At 65.1% G+C, this 24,114-nt stretch overlaps 5 protein-coding genes across 10 annotated transcripts; 2 read left to right on the top strand and 3 right to left on the bottom strand.

Moving 5' to 3' along the window:
* Nucleotides 1–724: 724 nt before the first annotated feature.
* Nucleotides 725–1,324, top strand: LOC142604858 (claudin-19-like). Its single transcript, XM_075774278.1, has one exon. It carries the CDS (start codon nucleotides 725–727, stop codon nucleotides 1,322–1,324), a length of 600 nt encoding a protein of 199 aa, XP_075630393.1.
* Nucleotides 1,325–1,926: 602 nt separating this feature from the next.
* Nucleotides 1,927–9,393, bottom strand: CNKSR1 (connector enhancer of kinase suppressor of Ras 1). Of its 3 annotated transcripts, XM_075773912.1 has the most exons (21): nucleotides 9,187–9,393; nucleotides 8,629–8,786; nucleotides 8,140–8,330; nucleotides 7,966–8,050; nucleotides 7,683–7,724; nucleotides 7,295–7,594; nucleotides 7,152–7,211; nucleotides 6,635–6,703; nucleotides 5,964–6,083; nucleotides 5,714–5,799; nucleotides 5,062–5,195; nucleotides 4,816–4,976; nucleotides 4,533–4,563; nucleotides 4,247–4,419; nucleotides 4,091–4,164; nucleotides 3,692–3,763; nucleotides 3,522–3,595; nucleotides 3,210–3,274; nucleotides 3,020–3,134; nucleotides 2,590–2,771; nucleotides 1,927–2,499 (listed from the first exon to the last, which is right to left on the bottom strand). In XM_075773912.1, exons 1-21 carry the CDS (start codon nucleotides 9,236–9,238, stop codon nucleotides 2,299–2,301), a joined length of 2,445 nt encoding a protein of 814 aa, XP_075630027.1. In that variant the 5' UTR covers nucleotides 9,239–9,393; the 3' UTR covers nucleotides 1,927–2,298. The 3 variants fall into 3 exon arrangements, with proteins under 3 accessions (XP_075630027.1, XP_075630029.1, XP_075630028.1); XM_075773914.1 differs by lacking the exons at nucleotides 7,966–8,050; nucleotides 8,140–8,330 and having other exon boundaries at nucleotides 9,187–9,392; XM_075773913.1 differs by lacking the exons at nucleotides 7,966–8,050; nucleotides 8,629–8,786 and having other exon boundaries at nucleotides 9,187–9,392.
* A 2,784-nt stretch (nucleotides 9,394–12,177) lies between these two features.
* Nucleotides 12,178–13,578, bottom strand: ZNF593 (zinc finger protein 593). The gene is made up of 3 exons (XM_075773944.1): nucleotides 13,337–13,578; nucleotides 12,819–12,881; nucleotides 12,178–12,666 (listed from the first exon to the last, which is right to left on the bottom strand). The coding sequence occupies exons 1-3, from the start codon at nucleotides 13,531–13,533 to the stop codon at nucleotides 12,525–12,527; spliced, it is 402 nt and encodes a 133-aa protein (XP_075630059.1). The 5' UTR covers nucleotides 13,534–13,578; the 3' UTR covers nucleotides 12,178–12,524.
* Nucleotides 13,579–13,837: 259 nt separating this feature from the next.
* On the top strand, nucleotides 13,838–15,405 carry C22H1orf232 (chromosome 22 C1orf232 homolog). Of its 2 annotated transcripts, none has more exons than XM_075774002.1 (4): nucleotides 13,838–14,051; nucleotides 14,608–14,694; nucleotides 14,775–14,872; nucleotides 15,114–15,405. In XM_075774002.1, exons 2-4 carry the CDS (start codon nucleotides 14,626–14,628, stop codon nucleotides 15,370–15,372), a joined length of 426 nt encoding a protein of 141 aa, XP_075630117.1. In that variant the 5' UTR covers nucleotides 13,838–14,051; nucleotides 14,608–14,625; the 3' UTR covers nucleotides 15,373–15,405. The 2 variants fall into 2 exon arrangements, with proteins under 2 accessions (XP_075630117.1, XP_075630116.1); XM_075774001.1 differs by lacking the exon at nucleotides 13,838–14,051 and adding an exon at nucleotides 14,412–14,498.
* A 278-nt stretch (nucleotides 15,406–15,683) lies between these two features.
* On the bottom strand, nucleotides 15,684–24,107 carry FAM110D (family with sequence similarity 110 member D). Of its 3 annotated transcripts, none has more exons than XM_075773995.1 (3): nucleotides 18,769–24,107; nucleotides 18,449–18,548; nucleotides 15,684–17,378 (listed from the first exon to the last, which is right to left on the bottom strand). In XM_075773995.1, the coding sequence occupies exon 3, from the start codon at nucleotides 17,240–17,242 to the stop codon at nucleotides 16,205–16,207; it is 1,038 nt and encodes a 345-aa protein (XP_075630110.1). In that variant the 5' UTR covers nucleotides 17,243–17,378; nucleotides 18,449–18,548; nucleotides 18,769–24,107; the 3' UTR covers nucleotides 15,684–16,204. The 3 variants fall into 3 exon arrangements, with proteins under 3 accessions (XP_075630110.1, XP_075630111.1, XP_075630109.1); XM_075773996.1 differs by having other exon boundaries at nucleotides 20,239–24,107; XM_075773994.1 differs by having other exon boundaries at nucleotides 18,449–24,107.
* Nucleotides 24,108–24,114: the final 7 nt, after the last annotated feature.

The following is a 24,114-nucleotide window of genomic DNA, read 5'->3' as shown; positions in this document are numbered from 1 at the left end:
GGCAGGACGGCGGCAGGACGGCTCCCGGGCGGGCCCGACCCCCCCTCACCTCACTCCGCCGCGGCGCTCGCGACCGTTACAGCCGCGGGGAAGGGGGCGCGGCAAAGGGAAGAGGACAGAACCCCGCCCGCCCTTCCCTGCCCTGCAGCCTATCGGACGCGTCGTCCCCGCCCCTTCCCATCTCTCATTGGTTTACTGGAACGTTGATTCCCCGCCCCGCAGTTTCGTGAAGGGAACGACGGCTTCTGGCGGAGGAAAACTGTCCGCAGCCGCCACCCGTAGGGCGGGACCTGAAAGAACGGCACCGGCCGTTGGCCTGCGCCTGCGCAGTGCTGAGCGCGGCAGGGCCGGGCGGTGTGTGAGGGCCGTACGGGGCAGCGGGCCCGGCCCCACCGTTACCGCGCGTTCCCTCGCCCCACACAGGCTCCACCGTCCCCTCAGGGCCTCCTCAGAGAGCCCCCAGCCACCCCAGGCTGAGGGGCGAGGCCGGGCAGCCGCCCCCAGCTCAGCCCCTTCACGCCCCTCTGCCCGCTCAGCCGGAGAGGTCAGCTCTGCCCCGGGCGCCGGCGGCAGAAAGGCCGCGGTGCTGCCTGGTCCTTCGTTATGCCCGGCCGCGTCAGGGCACCTCCCGTGTGGTGCAGGGTCACCTTCCCTCCCCGGCTCCACAGGCAGGGCCAGCCCCGGCTGGAGCAGCGGCACCGCCGGCAGCGAGGCCTCACCGGCAATGGGGACCCTCTCCCTGGTGTGGGGTCTGGCGCTGGCCCCCGCGGGCTGGGTGCTGCTCTTGGCGGCCACGGCCACCCCACGGTGGCGAGAGCTGCCCGAGCGGCCCGGCTACCCCCCTGACCTCTTCTTCAGCGATGGCCTCTGGGAGAGCTGCGTGGAGGAGCTCGCCCAGCTGGGCCCAGCCTGTCTCGCCCTCCCGGAGGACACGGCCCGTTTCTGGCCCGTGCAGGTGCTGAGAGCGGCCGCTGTGGGCTCGGTGCTGCTGGGGGCCCTGGCGTACGCCCTGGCCGTGCTGGGGGCACGGTGGTGGGCCCCCTCGCCGCGCCCCAACCTGGTGGTCGCTGCCGGGCTCCTGCTGATGCTGGCGGGTGCCGTGTACCTGGGTGCCGCTTCCTACGTGGCTCATCGGGTGCTGCAGGCCTTGGCCAGCCCACAGACCCCCCCGGCAGACCGCTTCCACCTGGGAACGTGTCTCTACCTGGGCTGGAGCGGCGGAGGGGCGGAGGTGCTGGCTGGTGTCTGCCTGGCCACCAGCTCCTGCAGGAAGAGGGGGTTTGTTGCGGGGCCGGCTGCTGCCCCTTACGAGGTGGATTATTGAGGCGCTGGGACAGACTGGTTCCTGCCGTGAGCGTCATGGGACAGTGCCGCTCGCTGCGGGGTGATGGCAGCTCCTCAGCCTCCCGCCACGGCCGTCCTGTGCTCCTGGATGTCCCTTGGACTCTCACTGGGTGGACGAGGTGGGTCTATTCCCCATCTTACCTCCTTATCGGTAATTTTTCACTTAAAAGCAAGCTGGTGTCGATACTTTCTTGCCTGTTACTTGATTGTGCCTTAATCTTTAGGCAGGTTAGCCTCTGCAGCCAAATAAAGAGCGTCCCCATACCCAGCTGTAGCACATCTGTCTGTAAGGGGCTGGGTGGCACAGGGAGGAGCAGGATTCCACCATTTCCAGGCTGACTACATCTCCTTCCCCCTCCTGCCCTGCACTCTCCCCTTGCCCCTTGTGAGCTGTGCAAACCCCCAGAGCACCCCAGCCACCCCCCCCATGGGTGGTGGGTGCCTTTGCCCCTGAGCCAGGCTGGTGCAGCCCAGGGGGAGAGGAGAGCAGGGCACAGCGAGCTGCCACAATCCCTCGAGGATGGTGGCACATGGCTGTCGCAGGGACATTTCAACCCCAAGAAAAACCGCGGCACAATCAGCCCTCCTCGACACAGTTTTATGTACAGTAGAAGAGACCCTGACCGGGCTGGCTGGCGGCACCGCACCGGTGTGCGCGGCGGGGGCACCTTCCAGGAAAAAGCCCCCCCTTGCTAGCGCGCAGCCAAGGCAAAACGTCCTTGAAAAAAGCAAGACTGTCACTGCAACGTCCCGCCCCAGGGAAGGGGGATGTAGCAGAAAACACTTGTCCTGCGGCAAGTCCTCGCTGAGGGCTGAGCCTTCAAAAGTGTCATCGATATCATCGATGTCATCAATATCCCTGTGCCCCCAGCACAGGCAGAGCATCCGCTTTGCTTCCACAGCACCGTGATTTTTATCGGCAACGATTCGTGCCAGAGAAGTCCCGGTGGGGTGTCAGGGTTCAGCTGCCTCTTCGGGGGGATTGTGCTTGGCTCCGAGCCCCCCATCGGGGTCCTGACCCTGCTGCCCTGCCCACCACTCCCGCAGCTCCTGGTACAGCTCCGGGTGCTCTTCCTTCCAGCACGTGAACTTCTCGGAGGTGAGCGCGGTGTCGCTGAGCAGCTGCTCCAGGGCCTGCAGCTCTGCCAGCTTCGCCTGCCGAGAGGAAGGGCATGTTTTGGGGTGGCTGCGCTTGGGCAGGGGGCTTTGGGGAGGGGGGGGGGTCAGGGTGCTGCCGGCTCCCACCTTGAGCGTGCTCTGCAGGGCTCGCACTGCGTGCACCTTCTCGTTGATGTGGGGGTTCTTGTTACGCCGGATGAAGGACTTGTGGCACTGCTCCTGCGTCAGAAACCGCTGCCGCCCGATGAGGGACACCCCCCCCTGCTTCAGGCACTGCATCAGGCACTCAAGATCCTCCCCGGCGGGGTCTGGGTGAGGAGAGGGGGGCACCATAGCAGGAGGGCAGCCCCCAAACCCCATGGGGCTGCCCCTGCACACGACCCTGCCCCAAGAGCATCCCAAGACACCACATGCTTCGCACTCAAACCAATGCAAGTTACCCCCCCCCCCCACAGCGTGCACACATCCAAAAGGGTGGCCCTAACTTCAATTAAGGGGTGCATACAAGGTGGCAGGGTGACAAATGTAACACACACACGCCCCCCCCAGCACCTACCCATGGGTGAGCAGGGCCGGGGACTGCCCTGGGGGCTGCTGGCTGTGCTGCTGGGCTCGCCACCGGCCAGGAAGAGCTGGGCTTTCTCTGGGGCATTTTGCAGCCTCTTCTTTGACTGAGGGAGAGACAGGCGGGAGGTGAGACGAGGATCCTCCATCCCCTCCCCGGGATGCCCCCTAGGGCCACTCACCGAGTCGCATCCGTGCCTGGGGGACTCGTCGTCGGGGTCCTCAGCTTCTGTCTCACTGTAGCAGTCTGGAGGCCACGGGGGGAGAACGGTGGGAGCAGAGGGAGCGGGAAGCCCTGGGCTGCCCCCCCCAGCCCTCCCCTCAGGGACCCTTTCTCATATTGTCCCCGAATCATGGGCAAAGCTCCCAGCGGTGCCACGCAGGGGCTGTAGCACCAGGCACGGCTGCCCCACCGGGAACTGCAGCTCCCCACGGGGTCCCCATCTCCTGCGGGGGAACCAACCCCATCTCCCACCCCGGGAAGGGCCCGTTACCTTCCTCCCTGTCTGGGACCGACTGGTGGGCCAGCGCGTACTTCGTTTTGGCTGTCACCAGGTGACTGACCCACCTGGGGAAAGGACGGATGGACGGACAGACAGAGGGTCATGGCCAGCTTGGTGTGGTGGGACCGGCGCGGGGTGTTGCTGGCTGGTGCGTTACTCACATGCTCAAATCAGCCAGCGTTTCTGCGGCAAAGATGAAGGGCTTGTACTTCTGATGGGAGAGCTGGAACACGCTGGAGGAGGACAAGCCTTCGCTGCTGGGGCTACCCAACACTGGAGCCAGCCCCGAGCCCCCGTCCAGCCTCCCCTGTGCCGCAGCCCACCCGTCCTGACCCAGCCCAGGCCCCGATAACACCGGTAGCGCAATGCACGTCTTCCTCAGAGCATGGGCTCCCGTATTGCATGGCAGCTGGTCCTGCCAGCACTGCAGGGACCCTGCCAGCCCTGTGGGGACCCCACCATCACCGCAGGGATGTGCAGGTGGTACCCAGCGCCCTCGGGACAGCATCCTCCCCTCCATCGTCAACTGGGAGGTCCACGGTGAGACAGACCCCACTCACTATTTCTTCTTCTGCTCCCTCGTGCTTTCCAGGTCGTAGGTGGCCACGTTGATGAGACCTGCAGCCTTCTCATCCTGCGAGGGAGAAACAGCCACGTTCACTGCCTGCCCCGGCTGCCCCAGGTGGGGACTGAGGACACCCGGCGTCCCCACTCACGTTGGGGTGGTGGTACCAGTAGAGCGTGTGGCCCTTCAGCACAAACCAGCACCGCTTCCACTTCTGAGCCATGAAGCCCACGTGGTCCTTCTTCTTCAAGAGCCAGCCATCGCAGTCCACCCGGCCCAGGTCCCGGCACGAGACCCGCCGGCGGCTCAGCCTGGTCGCCACTCCTGCCGGCCGCAGCGTTGGAAGGGGAGGTCAGGAGCAGGGAGGAGGGAGCGGGGGGAGAGCCCAGGAGGGCCCCCAAACCCGTTTGCCCCAGCCCCGGCAGGGTCCCTCTCACCTTTTGATCTGCGTCCCGTCTGGGGGCTGCCCTGGACAGGGAGACAGAGATGAGCAGTGAGGGGTGGTGCAGGGGGGCGAGGGCAGCGTAGCATGAGTTGAGCCCCTCCTCAGCAGCACCCCCAGCTCCTTAGGGAACCCCCCCCGAGCTGGCACACCCCCGCAGCAGTGAGCTCAGAGGGGAACCCACCCGGGCACGGACGTTTTGCCTCCCGGCTCAGGTGGGACATGAAGTCCAGCGTGTCCCCCCCGGGGCTCGGCACTCCTCTCCCACCCACTCTCACCTCCCCAGGGAGCTGGCCAGACTCTACGCCCCCAGCCCCCGCGGCGGGGGCTGCCGTGGGGCTGAGCTCTGCGGTGCAGGGTCCGGCGGCAGCAAGGGTGCCCGGGGAGCTCGTGGTGCCCAGCGGGGTGCCACCATCCCACGCCGCCTCCTCCTCCGCACCTGCAAACACAGAGCGTGGCTGCAGCCTCCCATCCCGGGGGAGAAACAGCTCCGTCCTCAGACACCCCCTCTGCTCCCCTCCTACCGTGGCCAGGCAGCCCTGGCAGCTCCTCCACGTCCGCCCCGAGCAGCCTCAAGTCCCACTCGTCCTCTCTGTCCTCTTCGTCGGTGACGACGTCTGGCGCCGAGTCTGGCCCCGAGTCCAAGTCGGCAGCAGCGCTGAGGGGGAGAAGGGATCCCTGAGCCGAAAACCCCCTTGGACCGCCGCGGGGGTCCCGCTATCGGGCTCTGGCTGGCTCTGCGCTCGCTCGGGCACCGGCGGTTCTCCCTGCCCAAGGAGGAGCGGGACTGGAGGCGACGTGGCAGCGGTGGCTCAGCACCGGCTCCACCGGCCTCTGTGTCCCCCCGTGGGGGTCTGAGTCCAGCCCAACGGCTCCTGCCCAGCTCGCCTGCGCTGCCACCGGCTCTGCGCACGCCTTTCCATTCCGGGAGAGGAGAAGGGTCATGTCTAAATATAGTTTCAACCCCATGAAAACGTTACCAAGTGAATGAATTACAAACACAGTCAGGGTTTTTTTTTGTTCCTTAAGACTACTGGCAGCTTCCCGGGCCGCTTGCAGGCAGCTGCTGGCACCTCGCTCCCCGAAAGAGCTGGGAAGGGGCCTCGGGTGCACCCAAATGCCTCCGCTGGCTGGGTTGAGGGTGTTGGGGTGTCAGGGCACAGGGTCGGGGCTCACCTGGAGGTCAGGGACACGGGGCTGCCTGGGCACTCGCTGTTCCTGGCCCCGGGGGGATCTGCAGCATCCGAAAAGGCTCCCGGGAGCTGTGGATGGAGCGTCAGGACCAGCCCACATCCCACCACGGTCCCCCAGCACTTCAGGGACCACCAACGCGGTGGAAGATGCCCGGCTCCAAGCATCCTTGCCTAGTTCCCAGCACAGCCCAGTGTGGCACTGGGGTTGTACTGGGAGCACTGGGATCGCTCACCTGCTGCCCGGGAGAGGCAGACGACCTGGGCAGATCGAGGGGGATCTTCTTCAGCACCAGAGTCACCCCGCTCGCCTTCTCCAGCAGCTTCTTCGCCAGGTTGACACGTGTCCAACCCACCTGCAGACCCCCTGGTGAGGCGTGGGACGTGGCCCCAGCCCCACGGCTGCCCAGCCCCGTGTCCCCTCCCAGCCCCATTGCACCCCCATCCCCAAAATGCTCCCTGGCTGCAGCTCCTGTGTTCCCCACATCCTCCCTGGCCACAGACACCCCCCCCCCCCCCGTATCTCCTCGGTCGTGGCTCCTGTCCCCTGCACATTTCCCCAGCCCCAGCCCCCACGTCCCCCAGATCCTCCTCTGCAGCAGCTCCCGCATCCCCCAACACCCCCCCCCGGCTGCTGCACCCCCCAGGTCCTGTCCTGCTGCAGCTCCCGCACCCCCCAACCCCCCAAGCCCCCCCCCCCAGCAGTGGCTCCTGCATCCCCCAGACCTTTCTCAGCCATAGCTCCTGCATTCTGCAGATCACAGCTCCCGCGTCCCTCCACCAAATCCTCCCAGCTGCACGTCCCATGTCCCCACATGCCCCCAGCCCTGCAGCCCCCCCGCCACGCTGGGGGTTCCCTGGCCACGATTTCATCGCCAAAGCCGAGCCCCCCGTCCCCCCAACTCACCACGACCTGCTCGTTGACCTGCACGATCTCATCTCCAGGCAGGATACGGCCCCCGTGGGCAGCCAGGGCCTGGGGCAGAGGCAGGGTGGGAGCGGGGTGCCCAGCCCCCCAGCTGATCCGCGCTCAGCAGCTCTCCCGGCTGGGGAGAACCGGGGGGGGGACACGGGGGGGGACGGGACGGACTCGGGGCGGGGGGGGGGTAAACATTAACCTGCGGCCTGACCTTGCGCAGCATCAGCTGGAGCCGCTGGTGGGATCGGGGAGCAGAGGGGGGCTCCCACCATGGCCCAGGCTGTGCTCACTCATGAGACGAGTTGCACGGTCTCAGCAGCAGGCAGCCACCCCCAGCTCTGGGTCGGGGGCGGATCAGGCTCCTAAGAGGCTCGCAGGATCCGGCCAGACATGTCGCAGTTGGGGCGGGTGGTATTCCCCACAGCAGGCACGAAAAGGGGGTGATTGGGGGACAGGGTGGCAAAGGGGGAAGTGACAGACCTGGGGAGACGGCCCCCCCACTCACCTCTGAGGTGGCTGCGGACACAAAGTGCAGGCAGGAACTGGTGGAGGTGATCTCAAGGCCCTGGGGGAGATGGGAGGGAGGTGTGAGTGGGGTGCAGGGGGTGTCAGGGGGGTCCTGGGGTAGTGGGGTCACCGGGGACTCACCAGCAGGGTGGTGGGGAGCAGCAGGGAGCTCCCCAGGGGCTCAGAGGGCAGCATTGGGGTGTCAGGGGACATCGGGGGGCTCCCCCACAGGCTCGGGGGCAGCGTCGGGGTGTCAGGGGATTTTGGGGGGCTCCCCCACAGGCCAGACGGCAGCGTCGGGGTGTTGGGGGACCTCGGGGGGCTGCCTCGCGGGCCGGGGGGCAGTGCCAGCCCTACACGCTGCAGCACAGCCCTGCAGTCCAGCAGCGCCGGGGGGCTGCAGCCCACGATGCTCTCGCAGATGCCCACGATGTGCTGGCACTGCGGGTGACAGCGGGGGGCTGAGGGGGGGCCCTGGCAGCACCGGACCCCCCCCGTGCCTGCCACCCTCTCCTCACCCAGCACTTACGATCCGCAGGATCCGGCCATCCCTCTCGGCCGCGGGGCAGTCCTGGGGGGACAAGACAGGGGGCTGAGCGGGACAGGATGGTTCAGCCCCCCTCGGTTCCAGCCGGAGGGACCCCCTGGGGAACTCCCCCCCCATACCACATCCCCCCTCACCCCAGCTCTAGCCCCCCCCTGCTACAGCAGGCGGAGCTGTGGGGGAACAGGAGAGTGGACGGCTGGCTTCCCGCCCAACACCGTGCCCATCACCATGGCCTCGGGGCAGCGTGGCCACCCTGGGCACCCACCTCCTCCAGTGTGTCCGCCAGCTGGGTGCAGAGCAGGACAATGTCCCTGCTGGCCGAAAAGTCGTTGAGGGTGGAGAAGAGGTACCTGCGAGGGGGGGGGAGAGGGGGGCAGAGAGCTCAGTCCCAGGTTCAGGGGGCACCCAGCACCCACGGGTGCCCCCACCCACCCCGGACCTGTTGAGCCAGGAGAAGAGCCCCTTGGCGGCCCCGACCAGGTCGACGACTCGGGCCAGGAGGGCGAGGGGGGGTGGCCGGGGGGCAGCCCCCGCCGGCGGCCCCCCCAGCACCAGGCCCTGGATGCCCTGTGCCAGCTCCCGCAGCCTCTCCGTCAGCGTCCGCAGGCTGGTGCTCGCCAGCCCTGCGTCCTGGGGGGGGGACACACAGCCGCCGGAGGACCGGAGGGCAGCGGGGGTCTCCGGGGTGCCTCCACATCCCCACCTTCACCCAACCGTGGGTGCCCCCGAATCCCACCTCCACCCAGCTCAGGGTGCCTCCGCATCCTCCCGCTCCAGCCCAGGGTGCCCCCATGCCTCCCCCCCCCCCCCCAAACCCCCCATCCAGCCCAGGGTGCCCCAGCATCCCCCCTCCACCCAGCCCAGGGTGCCCCCACATCCCCCCTCCCGCCATGGGATCCCTGCAGCACCCATGGGTGCCGGCACTCACCAGGGCGCGGAGCTGCTCCACGGCCTCCAGCAGCAGCTCCTGGTGCCCCAGGCGCCACACGCCCAGCGCCTCCAGGGCCCCCGCCGACAGCCCCAGCAGGTCAGGCCCCGCCAGCCCCCAGGCCTCGAAGGGGTACCCCTGCACCGCCGCGTCCAGCCCTGCCCAAAGCCCTGCCATAGTGCCAGCCAAACACCGCGGGGGGCCCAGCACCCCCCTGCCGGTGTCCCCACTCGCCCCTCACTGGGTGATTCCCCCCCCCCGGGGGGGGTGACGCCTGCCTGCAGGGAGGGCACTCTGCATGCAACGAGTTCGCTGGGTCTCAGATGGCGGGGATGGCCAGACCTCCACCCCACCCCCGACCGGATCCAGGGACTGATCCCCCCAGGGACGAGGGGTGAGGGTCGGGAAAGGGCTGCCACCCCCCCCCAGCCACACCATGCCACCTGCGTGTCCCTAAACGGGGGACAAGCCACTCCAGACTCCCACCCCAGGGTTGGCAGCGGGGTGTCCATAAGGTGGGGAGCAGCTGGGGCACGGCATTGGGGGGGGGAACCTCACCTCGGAGCCAGGCGGCCGCTTGCGCGGGGCCCCAGGCACCCACGGGCTCCATGGCGGCCAGGCCGGAACCGGCGGCGGGAGCGGCTGCTCACCTGCGCCAGGGACCCAGGGACGGGCGGCCCCATCGGCACGCCCGTGTGCCGCCCACCATGGCCTCCCGCCGCACCCGGGGCTGCCCGCCCAGTACGGCCCAGTACAGCCCAGTACAACCTCATGGGGTGAGGCCCTGTGACGCGCCCTGGTGAGTCAGCGGCTGGACGGTGACGCATGGCTGCTGAAATTCCCGGGGAATACGGCACCTGCCCGGGGATACGGCACCCACCCGGGGAGCCCACCCCCCGGCCTCAGTTTCCCCTCAGCCGTGAGATGAGGTGTCCCCTCCCCACCCACTGCGCACAGCGAGGGCTGAGTCCCAACAGAACTCATGACACTAGTGGGTGTCCCCCAGCAGCCGGGTCCCCTGTGGACATGAGGTTTGGCCCCGCAGAACCCCGGGAAAGCCTGGGGGGAGCCCCTGCTCCACCCCCTTCCCACCACCTCGGGATTTTGGGGAGGTCACACCCCCCCCCCCCAGGCACAATTCCCACCCCCTCCTTCACAGGTGGGGAAACTGAGGCAGGGGGCAACCCACGCACAGGCCTGCGGAGGGGCTGCCCCTGCCGAGCCTGGTTCTCTCGCTCCCCCAAATCTACCCTGGGCTGGCGCTGGGCCTCCCCCCTCTCCGACAGCGCCTCGCCGCCCGTCTCCCCCCGCCCCGGCGTGTGCGCTTGGGGGAGCAGCGGGCGCTGATCGCGGCTGACAGCTGCTCGGCGCTCGCCGGGTGCGTGCCGCCCTTTTCCGAGGGGGCTGCGGGGCCGGCAGGCGGGCGACAGACACAGACCCCCTCGCAGTGACCGGGGTGGGGGTCCCAGGGTGGGGGGAACCCAACCTTGCTGCTGCTGCTGTTGACCCCCAGGGCCTGATCCTGCCGCACCATGATTATCCGCCCGAGACGCTTAACCCCGGGATACTTCCGTCTGCTCCAGGTAAGGGGCGAGCGGGGTGGGGGGGTAACGCGTGAAGACCCCCGGGACCCTGCCTGCGCTGCCCACCCGGCCTGCCGGCCGCAGGAGCCGTGCCTGGCCGTATCCTGGCTCCAGGCTAGGAGTGAGGGGGGTGCTGGCGGAGCCCTGCAAGCGCTGCACGGGGCACCCCAAAAGCACCCCTGGACGCCCCAGAGGGGTCACAAAGCCGCCCCCATCACCCTTACACCCCAGCCAGGTGTGATGGGGACTTCAGGGCATGGCCACGGGTCCCCCGTCCCTGTCCCCAGGGGGTTTGGGGCTCGGGGTCTCGCAGCGCTCCCTTCTCCTCTCCTCTCTCCCCCTGCAGATGCAGCTGGCGGCGGGGCGGGGGGCTGAGCCGGGGGGACGGCTGCTGACCCCCCTGGCCCTGCTGCTGGCAGCCGCCGGGCTCTGCCTCTCCTTCTACAGCGCCCGGAGGATGGCCAGCCCCAGCAAGGCCCCCCCGGACCCGTGAGGAGGGGGCCATCGGGGCCGTGGGACCTGTCCCCATGGGGGTGCTGGGGTCCCCCTCCACCCGCTGGCCCCCGCCTGAGCAGAGCTGCCGGATGCGGATCCTTTCCGGCTGATCTGCACCACAACCAGCCCTTCCCTCCACGCCTGGGCAGTGCGATGCCCCGCGGCCGGGGTACACACGTCTGTCCCCCATCTCTCCCCGCTTTTGGGAGCCGGTTCAACGACTGGGATGAACCGAGAAGCCGCCTCCTGGCTCCAGACCTGCCAGCTGAGCCCCCGACCGGGCCACTGCGAGACACCGGGAGCTGGCCACAAGACCAAAAGCTGAACGGACAGACAGACGGATGGTGGAGTTGGGTACCGTGTCCATCATCATCTCCCCCGCTAAGCAGAGGGGTCCAGGGGCCCCTTGCACCCCCCTGGCAGCCATGCAGCCCCCCCCATCTCCGCAGGGACTGTGCTGCGGCCGCAGCCAGCCCGGCCCTGCAAAAGGAGGTCAGCGCCGAGCGCCGTTAGGTAACGTGGCAGGGATGGCTGGGACCAGATCAGGCTCTGCAACAAAGGGGGGGTGGGGGGGGAGAAGATGGGGTGACAGAGTCAGCGACGTGTCCCTGGGGCAGGCGCATCCCGCTGGGATGGGGTCTGCAACCTTCCCGGTGCCCTCGCACCCACCGAACCGGTGCAGAGCTGCAGCACGGACCTGCCCCTAAGGAGATGCTAACAGCTAGATTTAGTCGCCTCCATCTCGCTGGGGCAGGGGGGAACAAATCTGGGCAAGCTGCATGGAAATAAACCCTTTCCTGCGAGCACAGCTGCGTTGTCCTGCTGCCTTTCTGCTGCTCCAGCCCAGCGTCCCGTTCCCGGCTCGGCAGGAGGGATGAACCTCTGGCCCGAGGGTTTTGCTGCCAGGGCTCCATCTGCCAGATCCACTCTGCAGGAATTTGCAGCAGCGGGCGGTGGCATTGTCACACAAAGTCCCCCGAGCCAGGCAGGGTCACCGTCACCAGCTGGATCACAGCAGCATCACGCTGGTGGATGTGACGGGGGGGGAGGCTGGATCATGCCACACGCAGCCCCAGCCCTCCAGGAAGATGAAATCACTTACAGGTGTTGGGTTTTAGGGGACAGGAGCCTAAAAATGTCCTTGCCTGGGGGACACCGAGCCCAAAGGCGCAGGGCCGGCACAACAAGCTGCTCGCTACAGACTCAAGTGCTTGACGAAGAGCCCATTCAAGCACATATTCCCCCAAAAATCAGCCCCGTATCTGCTACCGGTAGGCTGGGAACCCCCTGCCTGGAGGACAGAGGGAGCTTTACCACCCTGCCAGGGCAGGAGCACTGGGACAAGGCCGCTCCTCCGGGCTGGCACGGACGCTGGCAATATTCCCCTTGGAGCGCTCGGGAAGAACACAACGCTGAGACGTTTGCCCTCCTGCCAGGGTCACGCTCACAGACAGCTCTCAACACCGCCGGCCTGTTGGGTGACATATTTTAATGGGTGACTCACCAGGCTCAACCTCTGACCCAAGGCGAGAGGCCTAAAACTGCTCGAAAAGCAGAAAAACGAGCGTACAGTCACGCCAGCGCTAAGGGAACAAGCGGCTTGTCCGCTTTCCCGAGAAGGGGGACACGCAGCGAGGGCACCCGGGGTCTCGCTGGCTCCTTCTCCTCGTTAGTACTCCTCGTTAGCGTTCTGCCGAGGAGGGCTGCCCGGAGGAGCGGTGCGTTCGCTTGCTGGCAGGCTGCGCCGGGGCGTGTTTTTCTCACAAAGCTGAGGACAAAAACGCCGTTACGGAGCCGCCCGGCCCTGCAAGTCCACGCTCAGCTGGACGCCTCCATCTCGACGACTTCCTCGAGGGGCTGGGTCTGCACTTCCACCTTCTTCGGGGGGATGTAGGAGCCCATCCCGGCGGCACGCTCTGCCTCCTCCTGCGTGTACGGTGCCTCTCGCAGCTGCTTCAGCCTGCGGGGAAGGCGGAGAGGAGGGTGAAGCCTTCCACCCCAGCTCCTCAAAACAAGACTGGCCCTGGACTGACACTGGCACCCCCCTCACCCCGAAGGGGTTGGGGCAGGGGGCCGCAGCCTGCTCGGGGTCCCGCTCGGGCCCCCCCTTACCTCTTCTTGTGCACCTTGGACCTGAAATGCTCCTTCATGCTGGTCAGGTCCACGAAGTAGCGCCTGGGGGAGATAAAAGGCCAGAGATCAGGGGGCCCCCAAGATGGGATCGGGGCTGAGAGCCCTACTGAGGGGCCAGGCCCCCCCGCACCCCTGCGGCCAGCCCCCCCAAGGGCCAGGGTCCCCCCTGAGACCAGAACAAGCTCCCCCCAGATGCCAGAGTCCATCCCAGGACCAGGATGAGGCCTCCAGGGGTCAGAGACCCCCCACCCCAGGGGCCAGGGACCATGACAACCCCCCCGCAGGGGCCAGGGACGCCCCCCCGGGATCAGAACAATCCCCCCACGGGGCAGGGACCCCCCCAGCACCGTGACAAGCTCCCCCAGGGGCCCCCTGGGACCAGGACAAGCCCCCCTCCCCCCCCGGGGCCAGGACCTCCCTCCCGGGACCAGCCCCCCTCAGGGTCTCCCCCCGTGACCGGGACCCCCCCCCCCCGGTGCAGGACCCGGCCCACGCACGCGCAGTGCAGGCAGTAGAACTGGGCACAGCCCGGCAGGTCGGGGTCAAACTCCTGCCGCAGCAGCCGGGCGGCGTTCTCAGGCTGTAGATCCTTGTGGATCTCGTCCAGGTCTCGGCGGCGCCTCTTCGTTTTCAATTGCCGGGCCAGCGAGTGCGCCCGGTGGGCTCCGGTGCGGCGGCCGTTCCGCGGCGACATGGCGGACGCACGCGTGGATAGTGCTCCGCAGTGCGCAGGCGCAGGTGGCTGCAGGCCCCGCCCCACGCCGGTACGCCCCGCCCACAATGCGACAGACTCCGCCCACGAGGCGGCAGATCCTCCTCTGCGTCTGCCGGTCACGCCCACGAGGCAGAAGACCCCGCCCATGTAGCGATAAGCCACGCCTACCTAGCCGCAAGCCACGCCCATGTAACCACAAGCCACGCCCACCTGGTCACAAGCCACGCCCCCAGGCTCAGCCCCATAGCTCTGCCCTCCGGCCGTGCCCAGCCCCGCGCCTCCCGGAGCCGGTGAATGCCTTCGGGGGACAGCCGCGTCCCCAAGGGCTCCCAGCACCCGGTGCAGCCATCCCCAGAGTGTCCCTGCAGTGGGGCACAGGGCCTGGCCTCAGGGCAGGGGGTGACCGGGGGCCTGCACTGCCCCGGTCACTGCTGTGATGAGCTGGGGAGGGCTCAGCACAACGTGGCCCGGCACTGATCGTGTTTCCTCCACTCTGGGTGATCAATTATAGATGGGGACCCATGGGGGAAGGGGGAGGGGAAAGTGCCGAGCCCCAGCGCCTGCTCTGCGCTGTGGGCTTGGGGTGGCCCCAGCCCTGGGGGTCCTCCCCGTGGGTGAGGGGCACTGGCGAGGTGGGGTGGGGGGCTGGAGAGGGGGTTGGGGGTGAGCAGAGGAGCTGCCCCTGCGCTGCCCCCGGCTCAGGCCAGGCTCAGGTTCCCTTTTATGCATTGGAAGTGGCCCCTGAAACTTTAATGAAGCCACCGGATCGCTGGGGCGGAGCAGGGGGGCCCCGGCCCTGGCACCCCTCCCGCTCCCCACGGCACCCACCGGCTCCTGACCCTGTTGAGCCCCTCACCATGACCCAGGGCTTCTGGCGGCTCTACAAAGCCAAAGTGCTGCAGACCCTGGGGGGGGCGCAGGCAGACGGGGCACTGCAGGAGGAGGTAGGGTAGGGGGTACCGGCATGCCTGGGTCCCCCCAAAGTGGGGTGACCAACCTCCCTGCCCCCCCCCCCGCCTGCACCCCTGTCCTCATGTGGGGGCTTCATTGCAGGGAGACCTCCCTGAGCTGATGGAGACGGCCGAGCCCTCCACACTGATGGAGGAGGGACCCAGCCCCGTGTCCCAGCTGGCGAGGAAGGTGAGGAGGCGGCTGGGGGAAGCGGGGGGCCGGGGGGGGGCTGGAGGTCCCCAGCGAGCCTGGTGCTGCCTCCCCCACAGGTGCAGGGGGTAGGTGCCCGGGGCTGGCGGACACTTTCATCCCTCTTCACCCGTGAGGACGAGCACCAGCTGCTCAGCCCGGAACCCTGCGCAGACCAGTAAGTTGCAGCTTGGTTGGGGGGGGGACACACGACCCCAGAGCCTGGATCCATCCAAACCCCCACATCCCCCCGTCCCATCACCCGCATCCCCCTCCCCTGCCTATACCCACGGGGCTGGGCTGGAGGGCAGCAGCAGGAGAGCTGGCATGGAAGGGGGACGTGGGGAGGCTCTGGGGGGGGACCAGTCCCATCGAGAAGGGTCCCTACGCTGCCATCCTCATCCCCGCTCTCTCCCCAGCCCGCTGGCCGCGGAGCCGCCCGAGCCACCCCCCTCCGAGAAGGCGCCTGGTTTTTGGGATCTCTTTGCTACCAAGTGGCAGCAGGCGTCAGGTCTGGACAAGGGGGTGCCCCCCCCGGAGCCGGGCGAGAGCCCTGGGGAGCCGCCGGGTAACGATGACAGCGATCTGCGGGAGCCGGAGGAAGGAGCCTTCCGCTGGGGCTTCCTGGCTGGCAAACTGGCCGAAATCCGGAATAAAAACGCCCCTAAGGGCAACTAGAGGAGGAGGTACCGGCCGGACTCTCCAGCAGCGCGGGTGACCCCCCCTTTACTGGTGGGCAGCCCCCAGCCCCTGCCCAAGGGCTCTGCAGTGGGTTTTGGCGATGTGTCTGCACTAAAGGCCCCGAATGCCCCTTCCCCCTGAGCCCTGCCTGGTGTTTCTTTGCCCTCGCCCCCCCACCTGCGGCAGCCCCATCACCCCCGGAGCAGCACAGCCCCCACGGTGGGGATGGGGAGCTGCCACCCCCAGCTCCGAAGCATCCCCCTGCCCAGCCTGGGCTCTGTCCACACAAACCACACACGCTGCCAGGCTAGAAAAAAACAGAACAAAACCAAAACAGGTTTATTGAGCACTGCTCTGGTCCCAGCAGCCCCTTTTCTGGGGAGGAGGGGGCTGTGGGGTGACCGTGCCCCGGGGTGGGGGGGGGGGGGGGAGGGCTCGGACTCTGCCCACCCCCCAGCCAGTGCAGGACGTGAGCAGCTGAGGGGGCTGCAGCCCCATCCCACCACCCTGGGCTGGTGATGGAGAGGAGGGAGAAGAGGGGCTGCAGTGGGGGGACAACAGCAAGGTGGCCCCGGAGACATGGAGAAACTCCCAGGGGAGCCCCTTCCCTGCCTGCCCCCCCTGGGTGCCCCACTGTGCTCAGCCCTGGGTGCAGGGCAGACCTGGTGGTGCGGGGGTAAAGGGGAGGGGGTAGGGTAGACCTGGTGGCCCACGCGGCCAGCAGTAGCCCCATGGATGCCACCAGCCCATCGGCCACAACCAGTGAGGGGCCGCATCCAGCCAGCGGGACCCACGTGAGGGTCCCCGTCCCCAGCCGGGCTGCCTCTGCTCAGACGGTGGATTCCTTGGCGGCCGCCCAGGCTCTCTGGCAGCCGTAGAGCCACTTGATGACGCGGGCATTACGCTCCACCACCGAGACGGCGGAGCCCAGCCGGGTGTCTGACTCTTCCTCGCCCGGTTCCACATCCTCCTCGCTGCCTCCCGAAGCCTGCCCAGGCTCCGACTCGCAGGATCCGGGGAGCCGAACCGAGGCGTTGTCCCAGCCCGCCGGCCCGAACCTCTCCCGCCCCAGCAGCTCCACCAATGCCCGGTCCAGCCCGCAGTAGTTGAAGAACCGCTCCTGCTCCGAGAGCGGCAGGGAGATGCGCAGAGCCAGCGCCTGCTTGTCGGGGGGCCGGGGGTGCTGCGCCGCTGGGCTGCTGGGCAGAGGGAAGATGCCACCACTGCCACCGCCGCTGCCGGCATCCGGCGTCCTCACCTCCTCCTTCTCTGCAGGCACCCACAGCAAGGGGGGTTTGGGGCTGGGGGGGGCTGGTGGCCCCTCATCCACCCCCCTGGCTGGGGGGGAGCTGGGGGGTTTGTCTCTGAGGGGTCCCTGGAAGAAGCGTCGCACCAGCCCAGCGCCCTTGGTGTTCTCCTTGTCCCCCCCCGGGCAGTCCCGTTTCTGTCGGTAGATGATGAGCGAGTCGGGTCTCAGCAGGCGCCTGCTGCCGGTCCGGCGTGACACAGGGGACTGGGGGCACGACAGCTTCCAGGAGCCCTCCCGGCCCAGCTCCGAGCCCTGACACAACTCGCTACACTGCTGACGGACGAGGAGGCGCCGGCCGCGGGGGGAGAGCCGGGGCGAGCAGCCCCGCAGCGCTGGCTCCTGCCGGCTGTTGATGACCTGCTGGGATTTGACGTATTTGGCCTTGTCGGCCTCCAGCCGCTCCACGGCGCTGGGCGTCCGGCCCCCGCCGCCCCCCAGCTCCCGCGGGCACTCGGGGCCCTGGTTCAGCCAGGCCAGGGGGGAGCCACGGCCGGGGGCCACGAGGCGCAGGTTGCTGGAGGCACAAACAGCGAGAGAGGGGCTGCCCAGGGGCACCATTGCTCCCCTGCCCCAAAACAGCACCCCTGGTCGCTCTGCTCTTCCCCGGGTGGCTCTGTGTGCGTGGGGGGGTCCGGTGCTGCGGTGCTGCGGCCGGGGATGCTCCCAAAGCTTCGCTTGGCTCCTGGATTCAGCCCTGGGAGGAGAGAGGAGAGCCAGGGTTAGCACCAAGGATGCAGCAGTGGCAGGGGGGCGAAGTGGAGCCGGGGGGGGGGGTCCCCTCAACCGAACGCGCGGCAGAGCAGTGCTGCCCTTGCCCGAGCAGGCAGGTAGCAGGCAGCAAACCCTGCCAGCCCAGGCAGGAACAATCTGCGGGCAGGAAAAGAGAAGCGCCGAGCATCCGCCGGCTTCACTCGCATCCCAGGAGTGGCTTCCAACAGGAAAAAATACCGGAGCCGGCCACCTTATCTCTCTGAGCGCAGGGACAGCGGAACAAAGCCAGCATGGCCCTGTGTGCAGGAGAGCTGGCCGGGCCCGGGGCCAGGGCTGGGGGCGTTTTGGGGTTTCCATGCTACGCTCCCCACAGCCAGGCTGAGCTCGGCTGCCTGGGAGAGAAGGTACCTCTCCTGCTCGATGCGAGAGGAGCGTGGAGCAAAGGGGCCTGGGTTGTGACAGCTCTTGCTCAGCTGTACCCGAGCACCCGCGTGGGTCTGGGGCTGTGAATCCAGCTGTGGAGGTGGGTGCTGGGGTGGGGGGTCTGGAGCCTGACCCAGGGGCTGTAAATGCCCAGAGCAGATGGTTTCGCTGAGCAGAAGAGGCCTGGATGTTTGAAGAGCCGCCCCACTGCCTGCAGCCTCCCCGGCCCCACAGCCTCCCCAGGTGACAGCAGGGACATGGGGCCGGGCAGAGCGGGGCTCACTACAGAGCAGACAGCGCCCGGAGCCCCCTGCCCACACACAGCCCACGGGCTCCAACACCGTGTCCACCCCTGGTGTACAGACAGGGAAACTGAGGCACGCGGTTTGTCTGGTCCTCTGCTCCCAAGCAATGAGCTCCCCAGCCGGTGCAGGGCAGAGCTCTGCGGTGGTTCAAGGGAAGGTGGCCCAGCACGTGGTCCCATCACCTGCCGGCTTTGCCCTGGCAGAGCCAGCGTGCCCAGGGTGTGACTGCCCGTGCCAGCACGCCTGCACACTCCCCAGCCCAGCCCCACTGCCCGGATCCGTGCCCAGTCACTGGGCTCGGCGGGTGGAGGATGCTCTCGCTCACCTGAGCCCACGCAGGGATGGGATGCAGGGATGCTCCGGTCTCACTCAGGTCCTGCCCCTCTGGCCGCCAGCAGCAAACTGAGCCCAGAACCGGCAGGAGCCTCATATAGAGGGTGAGGAAGAGGAAGAACCACCCCGTTAACCCCTGCCAGCCCAGCTCCGTCAGCAGGAGCCTGCCCTGTGCCCACCCTGCCAGCATGAACCCCCGGCCTCAGCTGCAACCTTCACACCCCAGACCCCTGCCCCTGTCCAGCCAAAATTAACCCTCCTTCTCTGGCAGCTCCAGCTCAACTCTACCAGCTCTCCTCCTCCCCTCCTCACGGGAGCCTGGCCAGGATTTCGGGATCTGCAACACAGATCTCTGCCTCCTCCCAGGCAGGAGTGAGTCTCCCTGTCCCCCCAGCACACGCGGCATTAGGAACAGGACAGGAAAACCACGTCCGCTCCCGGCAGCTTCTCCTTCTACATCCACCCCAAGATGCTGGGCGCAGCTCAGGAGCAGAAGCCCATCACGATCCCCTTCCCCAGGATCCTGCCCTGGCTGGCGAGCAGGGAGAGGGAGGAGGAGGAGGAGGAAGAGGAGGGAGGAAGGGTCCTTCTGGCACCTTCTCCACTGGCGAGTCAGCCAGTTCCTGCCTCCTCTTCCCCCCGGGAAGGGCTGTAAAATTGCAGGAAGCCACAACAGGCTGGAGCCGGCCTAAGGGTTATTTTTACCGCTGCCCTCTCCCCTTCCCGAAGGCCGAGCGCTCCTGCGGGGGCAGCCCCAGGCCCCCCCTCCATCCCCAGCGCCTGCCTGGGGGGCTGTGACAGCGGCACCGCAGCAGCTGGGGGAAGAAGGACACACTGCGCCCCGAGCTGGGCTCCCAGCCCCTCGGAGCGGGGTCAGAAAAAGCCCCCAGTGCTCCCTAGGGACCTGCCAGCTCCCTCCATCCCTCTCGCAGCCAGTATGGACGGAGAGCCGGGGTTCAGCCCGGCCCAGGCTGCTTGCAGGGACTCAGGAGGTTCCAGCAGGGACAAAGCCACGGGATTTGCCCTGGGATCCGCAGGCCAGGGCACTGTCCCTAGATAAGAGGGGACCTGGCCTCGAGCGCTGCTGGCCCCCACCCCAGTTCCTTCCTGCGGTGCCGCGGCTGAGGAGCCAGTGCCGGGAACCAGGGCCGGGTCGGCATCCAGCACCTCCCTGTGCAACGGCAATGGTGCCAGGAAGGGGCCGGAGCCAGGATTCCCAAGCTGAGAAAAATGGAGTCTGAGCAGGATGAGAGCGGCCAGAGCTTGTCCAAGCTCTGCCAGCACCGGAAAAAATCCCAGTGAAAGCGAGGAAGGGACAAACCACCTATTCTATTCTAATAAACCGCAGAGGAGCAACACCAGCAGCTGTGCTCCCAGCGGTGCTCAGGCTCTGCATGCAGGATGCGGCCGTGCCAGAGCAAACCCAACCGTCTCCAGAGGATGATGGGGAAAAAGGACGGGGGTGATGGAGAAACCTGTGGGAGCCCTGGGATCTGCCCCTGGGAAGAGAGCACCTGAGTTCCCACATGGGACAGGGGCAGCCAACAGGACCTTATTTTTCACTCCAGGCAACATGAATCACCATGTATTAGGACAGGTTTTATTTTCCGAGATGGAATCTCAGCAGCTGTTCCAGTAAATCCACAAGTGAGTAAGAGCAGCCTCGGATTCACCTTTCTCCGGCAGATGCAGGGTATTCCCATGGGATGCTCCTACCAAACCTGCCCCAGAGCGACCACCCTCCTCTCCTGCTCCTCCTCAGAGCACCCACCAGGCACTTACCGTTGAACTGTTTGGACAAGGCAGATTCCCTTTGGGATACAAAACCGGATGATTGGAAAGGCCGTTCCTGGCATCAGCATCCCAGGCAGCATCCTGCTTCCCCTGGGGAGGCGTTGGGGGTTTTGTCACTTCGATTTCTAGGAAGGGATTTACCCAATTAATTAGCCTCTTGTGAGTGCACCAGGCGGCTTCTCTTAGTCACGTGGATGCTCAAAGTCCCTTGTTTTTATTTAAGGTTACTCAGAGCTCTCCGAAAGCGTGCTCTGCTCTTCAGTGGGGCCCTGTTTGGCTCAGCGGGAAGCGAGCACGCTGCCAGGCAAGCAAAGCAACCCCGGGCAAAACCTGACCACAGCTGGGGCCAGGTATGGAAACATCCAGCCCTTGCAGCGGGTGAGAAAAGCCTGAGAAAGTCCTCAAAGGTCACGAGTCCCAGAGCCCTGATCATCCTTCCAACACCATTTTTCAGAGCGTGTCTAGCTCCCGATTAAACAGCCCTGCTCCCTGCAAGCCTTCCTTCCTCCTGGCTCATGGTGAGGGGGACACGGCCCTCGGCTCTGCTAACGATGTCCCCACCTCATAACTCACACGCCAGGCTTGAGGAGCAGCAGCAGAGCAGCACAGGGCTCCCAGCGCTGCTCCCACGGATCCGGGCCAGCAGGCAAGGGGAAGCCAGAGGCTGCCATGCCCGCAGGGAGCAGGAGGGCTGAAGCCCTCAGTCCTTTCCAGTTGCATTTCTCCTTTAAAAAAAAAAAACCCCAAACATCACTTTAACTCCACCGTCACCAGGTGCAGACAGCACTGCAGCACTTGATAACTCAGACATCTGTTTCTACTTGCTGGTTTACTTTCACAACCCACAAAAGCTCTTTCTGGTCTGAGGTCCATGCAAATGCCACCGCCTGGAGAGCAGCCCACGGGAGCTGGGTGGCTGCAAGCCAGAGAGGGCCCAGGGTGCAGGCGCTTTCCTTCGGGAGAGGGCAGGAGCGGAAGGCTTGCTATACAAGTTTAAAAATACCAAGGGCTCAAATGGGCATGAATAAATCTGAAACCACCACCTAATCTAAGGCAGCCACCTACAAGTTCGTGCAAGTAGGAACTAGACAGCAGCTGGGCCCCGGAGAAGACACCGAGGCTCCCGTGGATGTTCAAAACTCACGGTGGGCGATGGCTGGCCTCGCTGACTTCTGCCGGCTGTCCGGTGTCTGCAAAGCAGAACAAATCAGTACTGGGTGCCCAGGGACAGACAGGAAAGGCAGAGAGAAGGAAGGAGCTGCGGGGACTGAGGGAAGCCTCCCCAGGGTCAGAGATGAGCATCTGGGCTGAACCCCCCACCTGCTGCAAGGGCCCCACAAAGGTTTTTAAGGTTGCATCTGGTTGCATCTCAAAGCCCAGAGATTAAAGAGGCCTCTGAGCAATTGCAATTCTAACAGCAGTTCTCCCTTTGCCCTCTTCAGGAGAGCACAAAGCCCATTGGCAGTGTCCTCTCCAGCACCCCAGCCCAGCACGCTTTACCAGTGGAGAGCAGGATGGAGCTGGGCAGACGGGGCTGCCCCAGCGAGCGGCCGCAACTCCAACCACCACCCGCCAGCTCAGCCCCACGGCTCAGCCCGTGCCCCCGCGCTGGCCCTGGCTGCTCCTCGTGAACTGCAGCCCTTGTGCAATTGCTTTCTGCTTCAGACACCCAAATAATCTGGAAATTCATCTGGGAACAAAGGGACCTGGCTCATCCTTCGGGTCACTCGACTTCTCCATGCTTCGTTTGCTCAGCTTCTAAGAGTGTGCGATCTCAGACACCCCAAAACCGCTTACAGAGCTAGTGACCAGAGATCTGCAGCAGCTCGGTCACGTATTTCCACCTCCCACCCCTCCCCAAGCAGCACAGACACTCTGGATGGTTTGTGGCATTTCAGATACATCCCTCTTCCTTCAGTGCACCTAAGAATAGAAATTGCACTTTGCATAAACTGCTCCCCAGCCCCTCAGACCAAAAGGGAAACGAAACAGTCAGTGCTCAGCACTGCCCATTAAACAAAGTTTGTGTTTAAATACTCCTAACTAGTTCTCTGTAGGACAAATCCTTGTGTTCACCACAGAAATTACCAGTAAAGATTAAAAACACTTAGTGATCGATGCCCCACAGAAGGATTTGGTGGAGCAAAGGGAAAAGGAACAGAAAAAGTCGGCTGTTTGTGCTGCGCAGAGTCCAAAGGCCACCTGAGCAGGGGGAAAAAAAAAAAAAAAGTTGTTTTTCTGAAGCGAGGGCACCCTTCCAAGGGGCGGGCAGGCTGCAGGCTCCCCCAGACAGGACTTTATCTCCACCACAAAGCAACGTCTGCCATTACGCTGCAGTTTGAGCAGGGGCCACGACCGGCTGGCACAAAGAAAAAATGCATTTAAACCAACAGAAAGCAAAAATATAAACAAGGAGAGCTCCTGTGTCCAGTGCTGGAGAGCGGGGATCACCTAGCCAAGCCCTGCCCGAGGAAATGGCCTCAGCGTTCTGCAGAACAAGGGAAATAAAGCAGAGGTTGGGTTACTTGAGCTGAGATACAGCCTCAGTTACATCTAATTTCCACCACCCACCCCCGGACTAGATATATCTCAAGTACACAGGCTTAGTTTTCTTCATTTTGGGGGGGAGGAATCTAGCTTATATCTATATTTAAAGCCATCACTCTTACAACTAATCAGAGGTGTGACTTTCTCCTTTAATTAAAGTGCTTATCCTTTAATAAAAAAGAATCTAAATTTCAATCCCTTTCTCTTTTGCAACAACTGCACTGACTTACTGATTGAACCACGCGGCTCCTGCCAGGTGGGGAACCTGCCGAGTTCTGGCACCAGGACACGCAGGAACCTGCGGCAAACAATGCAAGCGCATGGCACGCGGAAGCTGACCGGGCTTGGGTTTGTTACTGGGGTAAGAAATGGCAAGGCAAGGCAATTTACAGCATTTCCAGTTTGCGCTATTCCCACTCCCAGCCTGCACAACCCTTTGTTCCACAGCACTGTTAATTAAAGCGTGCAAATGATTGCTAGAGTTTTGCATCATGTATAAGTAATGGTGTTTTAAAAAACTTTTATTTCTAAGGTTTCTCAGGGGACAGGAGACCAGCAGGTTGCTGTCCCTCACAGGCCTCCAGCCCATTTCCATTTCCACCTGGTTCAGCCCCAGGAACTGCCCCGGCAGCAGCTGCTCCCTCCACCAGCAACACCCAAAGGCAGCAGCAACCAGCCCGCGTAGGCAGGGGGGGAATGCGGCAGAGCACATGTTCACCAGGCTGCCTCCAGCCCTCTGCACAGCAGGGTAACAAAGTTCACCCACAGAATGAGGACTGGCAGCTTTCTGGGTGAAATCCTGTTCCAGCACAGGCAGGAACTAGGAGGGTAAAGGCTCGCTTCAGAGGGAGGAGTGTCAGTGCCTGGGAGAGCGGCAGCAGCTATTTGCAGCCTCAAAAATCCAGTAGTACCAGTAACCGAGTAGGCAGAGCCTGCTAGAGATTTCCTTACAGCCCAGGGTGGTACTCAGTCTGCTTGTAAAAACAACTTCAAGTATGTACTGGAGGCAATAATGCTGCTTTTAGTCTTTAATCCCCGCTCTGAAAATGAAGTACATGCAGAAGGGCACCGTTTTGATTCTTAAAGGACTCAGCCAAAGCCACAGAGTCCACACGGACATGGCTGGCCCAGGAGCCAGCTCTGCTTTCACCTCCAGTTTGGCCTTGCTCTGTCAAGTCCTCCAGCAGCACGTTACACATCAGTGGAAGTTTGGCATTGCCGCTACCCACAGAAGACGAGCAGCACAGCTATTAGCCAACCTAGCATCTTTTACAAGCCTAGGATCACTTACAGTATGACTGAAGAAGTACTACAGCT

The sequence above is a fragment of the Balearica regulorum genome, chromosome 22, assembly GCF_011004875.1.
Source record: "Balearica regulorum gibbericeps isolate bBalReg1 chromosome 22, bBalReg1.pri, whole genome shotgun sequence".
NCBI lineage: Eukaryota > Metazoa > Chordata > Aves > Gruiformes > Gruidae > Balearica > Balearica regulorum.
The sequence above is the reverse complement of the archived record's forward strand: the minus strand, read 5'-3'. Positions and strand labels throughout refer to the sequence as shown.